The 6,000-nt window shown below is 55.1% G+C and overlaps 1 protein-coding gene across 2 annotated transcripts; it reads right to left on the reverse strand.

Annotated features, from left to right (window-relative positions):
* Positions 1-2,230: 2,230 nt before the first annotated feature.
* On the reverse strand, positions 2,231-5,329 carry IRF2BP2 (interferon regulatory factor 2 binding protein 2). Of its 2 annotated transcripts, none has more exons than XM_027046897.2 (2): positions 4,034-5,329; positions 2,231-3,449 (listed from the first exon to the last, which is right to left on the reverse strand). In XM_027046897.2, exons 1-2 carry the CDS (start codon positions 5,088-5,090, stop codon positions 2,734-2,736), a joined length of 1,773 nt encoding a protein of 590 aa, XP_026902698.1. In that variant the 5' UTR covers positions 5,091-5,329; the 3' UTR covers positions 2,231-2,733. The 2 variants fall into 2 exon arrangements, with proteins under 2 accessions (XP_026902698.1, XP_026902699.1); XM_027046898.2 differs by having other exon boundaries at positions 4,082-5,328.
* Positions 5,330-6,000: the final 671 nt, after the last annotated feature.

A 6,000-nucleotide genomic window follows, 5' to 3' on the forward strand; every position in this document is an offset into this window, starting at 1 on the left:
ACATCTGTTATATTCTATAAATTGGTAAAGCAAAAAAGGGAAAGCTTCAACACCCCATCCCCTAATATTTTGAAGTATTAAAAGCACAGCTGAAATATTTAGGATTTGAAATCGGATACTGCCCATGTACAGTAAGTAGCTTTCTGACATTTTTATCCAGCTGTGGAGACTCTCTGCACTGTCATCAGGTACAACAAAAGATCAAACCCATGTCCCAATGTTAAGCTTTTTAACTTAAGAGAACGCCAGCAAAAGAACCCCAATCAACATTTTACAGCTGCAAGCCTTCCACGAAGGCCACCCAAGGGCCAGACTCCTCCAGGTCTTAGTTTTTAACAGGAGTAATCTCAAACACAGCCCTTTCAAGCTGTCCGTACTCTCCCCCTCCTTAAACACCAGCACAGAGAATCCATAGGCTGTCTTCTCCACAGCTGGAAAGACTTATTCAAAACAGCAGGATGGTTCTTTATTAATAATCTTTTTGGAAAGCTTATCTGTATTAAGATTGCAAAACATACAGATAGCTACCACGAATCAGGTCAAATGACTGATCAACTTGTAAAATCTATGAGGTCAAATTCCAGTTTATAATAAAGTGCTTAGATACACATTTATACAACAAACCATAATAGTTGAATTCTTTACAAATGTCTTTATGGGCATGTAAAATGGACTCTGTGTTTCTGCATGTATGCATTTACATAAGAGAAACCAGTCTGATCTGAGTCATTGATGCTCCAATTAAAAAAAAAAAAAAAAAAGTGTAACAACAAACTGGTTAATCATGCAAGTCTGTTTGTAATATAACAATGACCGGTAACATGAATTTGCACAGCATTAATAATAGGTGCACTCGTTAAAAACACTACCAAAAAAAAAAAATACTGTATTTGGTGCAGTATCTGATTTTCAAGTGTTAATATAACTCGACCGTTAAAAAATATTTGAGCAATTTAAAAAAGAAAGACAAAAACATAACTAAAAAAGAATCTAAAAAGGGTAACAATCTCTATCTTCAAATTAAAATAGAAGCTAGGTCGTAAACGATACACAGAAGTTGTAGTAGACCTTGAAGCCATGATTCAGCCTAATTATAGGGCCAAGTTACAAACACCTGAACATAAAAGGATTTCGAATAGTGTTCCTGTCAATGTTAAATCGTAACAGCACAAAAGAAAAACCAGTATCACTGTGAGCCAACTATTTCTAATAACAGATGATTTATTGGTTTAAAAAAAAAATCAGTTTACTGATGCAAAATAGTGATCAAAAGAAACTAGTTTACAAAAGGTTTCTAAGAATAGTTTGAGAGGTGGGGCCTGTCTATTATTAAAACCCTTACTTTAATTGTCACTAGTTTATCAAAAAAAAAAATTTTTTTTTCCAGAAGAACAGTATTATTCACTTGGTATGTCAAACACACGTAAGAAGGAAATTACAGGTTTCCTCCACCCCCATTTGGGCTGTCACTGATATGCCCACGGGCGCTGTTCCTGTCATTGTACCATACTGTATTTAGCACTCGCTAGAAACAGGGTGTAGGTGAGAGTACCAACAGCAATAGCACTACAGGTAAATGATAAAACAACAAAAACCCAAAACCAAAAACAAAACAAAAACCAAACACAAAACAGAAACGAAACCAATCCCGCAATCTCCAAGTTCACCTGAACCGTAACTTCCCTCGAGACTCTTTTCAAAGGAACGACGACACCAACAACAAACAGAGCTCTGGGGGGGGGGGGGGGGGGGGTCAAAACATGAGTGGCGCTGCAGAGCCAGGCTCTGTTCAAAGATGGCAGTGCCATCTTGTGCGCCGCGCCATCCGCGGTCACCGCCCTCAGTCACTGAATCGTGTATTATGTAACCGGCTAGCATGCAGCATTGGAAGCTTACAACTGATCACGTGGGCAGTGAACAGTGGTCAACTTTGCCTTTAAAAAAAAAAAAAAATCCCCCTCCCCCCAAAACCACACGAGTCCTGAAAATCTCTCAGCAGCAACTCCCAGGCAGTCATTAATATCCCAACAACTGAACTTTTAAGAACGAAATAGAGAAAGATTCGCAATCTATTTTCCTACTACTCTGAGAGGACAACGTTTTGGGGGAAACTTGGTGATATTTCCCACTGGCATGCCGCCCACTTCACTCATTTCCTTTCCTTCTCCACCACTGGCCTCCAGCCTGAGAGAGGAGCCAGCAGTAAGGAATAACAGACAGTAAGGCAATCTTACAATGTCAGAAAATGTATTTGGCTTTTTTTTTTTTCTTTTTAAAATAAGTGCATACAAATACAGCTAGAAGCAGTTCGGATTTGCCAAGTGCTCTAAAAAAGCAGCGCAAGTCACAGCCTACATTGAACGGTAACTGTCACCAGGATAATAAAGCACAAAGATATGCTAATAACATTAACAAAAGAAGAAAATGCCTTTAGAAGTACATACCTTTTGTCGTCAAAAAAAAAAAAAAAATAGAAACACAATGTATTCAAAAAAAAATCAAAATTATACAGCCATGTTTATGAAGTCTACATTTCCCTTGTCTTGGATATATATATATATACATATATATATACATATGTATATATATATGTGTGTGTGTGTATATATATATACATATATGTGTGTATATATATATATATATATATATATATATATATATGGAGATATATATATATACAGTTCAAGCAGTTTTAGTTAAGGGTAATCATTGGGTTTTTCTGAAACCGGAAAGTCACGAGTCTCTCTCTTTTTTCACTTTCACATCTCCAGCCAGGATGGTCGCAATTTCCCCTTGCATAAAGGCCCAGGGGACATTGGAGCCCACCAGAGGGCATTTTTCCCCGCTGGGACAATAGACCTCTCCGCTAGCTCCCTGCTGTTTGATGCTTTGTCTGGAGCAAGGGAAGCAGAACTTGTGCGAAGGGACAGACGGGCACTGCACAAAGTGGGTGTCCTCCAGCCGCTCGTGGCAGAGGGTGCAGCACAGGGGGGCACTGGCTGCCAGAGAAGAGTCTGGGAGGCTGGCAGGGTGCACTGGCTCCAGTCCTCCAGTGCTGCCCGCCCCCGGGCCCCCCACCTCTCTGGGGCCTAGCCTTCTTTGGTTCATAGACGACGGAGAAGGTGGACTGCTGCTATTCCTTCTGGTGGTGGAGTGAACCTGGTTGGCGTCTTTCGAGGCGTGACTGCCGCCTGCATTGTCTGCCACTAAGATCAGGGCTGCCATGGGGGACTGGCCGTTCTGAGCCGCTTCAGGCGGTGTGGTCCGGTTGGAATGAGGTGAGGCAGTGGGTGGCGGCGGAGACACAAAAGAGGATGTAGGAGTAATGGGGATCTTGAGCCCTTCTGTGGGTGTGGACAGCCACGGTTGTGCCTCTCCATTGATCTTAGGGGGCCCGACTTCACCTTCTGGTTCTGGAGAAGGCTTTCTTTTCCTCGCTGTTCTTGCCACTGGGGGAGAGAAAAAAAGAAAAGGAAAAAAAGGAAGTAAGTGGATATGTGCTGAAAAGGATCTCTCTCTTCCTAACACGAAACAAGACTCCCTAAAGAACGTCCATTCTCTCAGAGCTGGTCTATAAAATCTCACAGGAGTTTCAAGTGCACGTGCAAGTGAGGACACTTAGACCCGTGGGGCTCCGAGGCGGTATTGTAAAAAGCCACAGAACACAGCATGCACCGAGGAGCCTGTTTCTACACGTGCACGCACGTCCCCAGGTTAAACCGCGCATTCGATCGCCAACGTCCCCCAACAGGCTAAAAGGTGACTGGTGCCCTCATGCTCCCATCCAAGAATGTGCTGGGAAAGGAAAACCCTGTGTCAGTGCCTATCAGCCCAGTCTGACTCATCTCTGTTATGCTGCTTCAGCACATGAACACGTTGCCACTAAGCACTGGTTCCGCCTCAGGCAGATCAGGAAGTTGGGTGTTTGTTGTTTCTGGGCCGGGGTAGAACGGCGAATGGAAAACAGCACCCCCTCCTCTGCTCTGCGTGCCCCTCTCTCCCCTAGAGCCCCTCACTCCACAGCCGCCCCTACCTGCTTTAGACCCGTTGGCCCCGTTGGCCTCGAAACCCAACAACCTGCCTGCAGTCAGGGCCGGCTCCTTCTTAAACTTGCTCTCGAAGGGCCCCGAGTGGCCGTGCTGGTGCAGCGCCAGCAGCGTGTCTCGCACGGTCTTGGGCCTGTTGACCCAGTCCTGCTCTCCGGGCCCGCGGCCTTTGCCCGCGCCCTCGGCGCCCAGCTCGGTGGGCCCGGCCGCCGCGGCCAGGCTGTCGGCCGCGCCGCGATGCGAGGGCGGCGGCGGCTGCTTCTCCTTGGCGGCCGCCTCGCGCTGCTCGTGCTCCGCGGCCGCGCTGCTCGATACGGACGCCGGCCGCTTGTGGGAGCTCAGTTCGGCAGGCTGCGCCGAGCCCAGGCCGGCGGCCGCGGCCCCGGACACGGCGGCCAGCGAGGCGGCGGCGCGGCCGCTGAGGCCGAGCGCGGCGGGCAGCGGCGTGGCCGAGCCGTTCATGAGCGGCACCAGGGTGGGCGGCACGGCGTGGCCGCGCCGCGGGTTCGGGCTCTGGCGGTTCAGCTCCGGGGGCTCCTCCAGCTTGGAGAAGCCGTTGGGCACCAGGATGCCGTTCACGGGCGGCGGCTGCGGCGTCGGCGGCTGGGCCAGGCCCGCGGCCGGGCGGCTGCCGCCAAAGTCGGAGCCGAGGCGCGGGGGCCGCTCGGCGGCGGCCGCCAGGGGGTAGCGCTCCAGGGCCTGCGGGCCGCGCGGGGTGGCCTCGGGGCCGCCGTGGCCCAGCTGCTGCTGCTGCTGCTGTTGCTGCAGGAGGATGTCCTTGGCCGAGAGCGGCGGCGGCTTGGCGGCGGAGGGGGCCGCGGCGCCGGGCGGGGAGCGGCCCTCCGGGAAGCAGCCGTGCGCCCGCTTGAGCTGCCGCGCCGTCTCGATGACGAACTCGACGCGGTCGGCGCCCTCGTAGTTGACGCAGCCGCGGCACACGGGCTCGGTGAAGTCCCAGATCATGGCCCAGGGCATGCGAGGCAGGTCACACAGGTAGCACGACTGCCGCCGGGACGCGGCCGCCACCGCCACCGCCGCGGCCATGTCCGAGGAGCCCGCGGCGCTGGAGGAGGAGGAGGAGGAGGAGGAGGAGGAGGAGGGGGCGCCGCCGCTCCCCGCCGGCACCACGCGCGCCCTCCTCCCCCCCCAACCCCGCGTCTCCCCCACCAGCGGCGGCGGCGGCCTCAGAGGCGGCGGCGGCGGCGGCAAAGCCCGCGAAGGCTCGGCGCCCGCGCAGCGCCCCCGGGGCACGAGGGGCGGCGGGCGCGGGGCGAGGGGCTGCAGCCGCGGCAGCACGTCCCCCCGGCCGGCGCGGGCGGGCGGCGGGGCGGCGGGGCGGCGCGGCGGGCGCGGCGGAGGCGGCGGCGGGAGCTCGGCCGGGGCCGCGGCCGGCCTCCAGACCGGAGCGAAGACGGGCCGCGCGGGCGCGGGGGAGCGCAGCAGGTCGCGGCGGCGGCCGGCGCGGAGTGAGGGGCGGGGGGCGGGGAGGCCGGGGGGGCGGGGGGCGGGGGGCGGCCGCCGGGGCAGGCTCAGCCCGAGCGGCGGGGCATGCCGCGCCGGGGCGGCGGCGGCAGCCGGGCGGCGTGGAGCACGGGCGCGGCGCGGGCCCCGGGTCGCTCCGCTGCTCTCTCACAGCTCCTGGCGTCGCCGCTTTCCAGCGCCCGCGTCAGCGCCCTGCCCGCCTCAGCTCCGCCGCCGCCGTCGCTGCTGCTGCTGCCGCCGCGACCGCTCCACTTCTACAGACTTGATTCTTCGACAGCCTCGCACGGCGCCTGCGCGGGCCCCCTCCCCTCGCGCGCGCACCCGCCCTCCCCCGCGCTCGCGCCCTCCCCCTCCCCCCGCGCGGTGAGAGAACGAGCGCTGCCGGGAGAGCCGGCTCCTCGGCGCCCGCCCGCGGGGCAGCGCCGCCCGCCCGCGCCGCGACCGGTGTCCCCGAAGTGAAGGCGATGCTGGC

The sequence above is a fragment of the Acinonyx jubatus genome, chromosome D2, assembly GCF_027475565.1.
Source record: "Acinonyx jubatus isolate Ajub_Pintada_27869175 chromosome D2, VMU_Ajub_asm_v1.0, whole genome shotgun sequence".
In the NCBI taxonomy this organism is placed as follows: domain Eukaryota; kingdom Metazoa; phylum Chordata; class Mammalia; order Carnivora; family Felidae; genus Acinonyx; species Acinonyx jubatus.

Coding starts and splice junctions, on each gene's coding strand:
- IRF2BP2 (XM_027046897.2), bottom strand. CDS start 5,090: ATGGCCGCGGCGGTGGCGGTGGCGGCCGCGTCCCGGCGGCAGTCGTGC. Junction 3,450..4,033: donor GGCCAACGGGTCTAAAGCAG/GTAGGGGCGGCT, acceptor TCTCTCCCCCAG/TGGCAAGAACAGCGAGGAAA.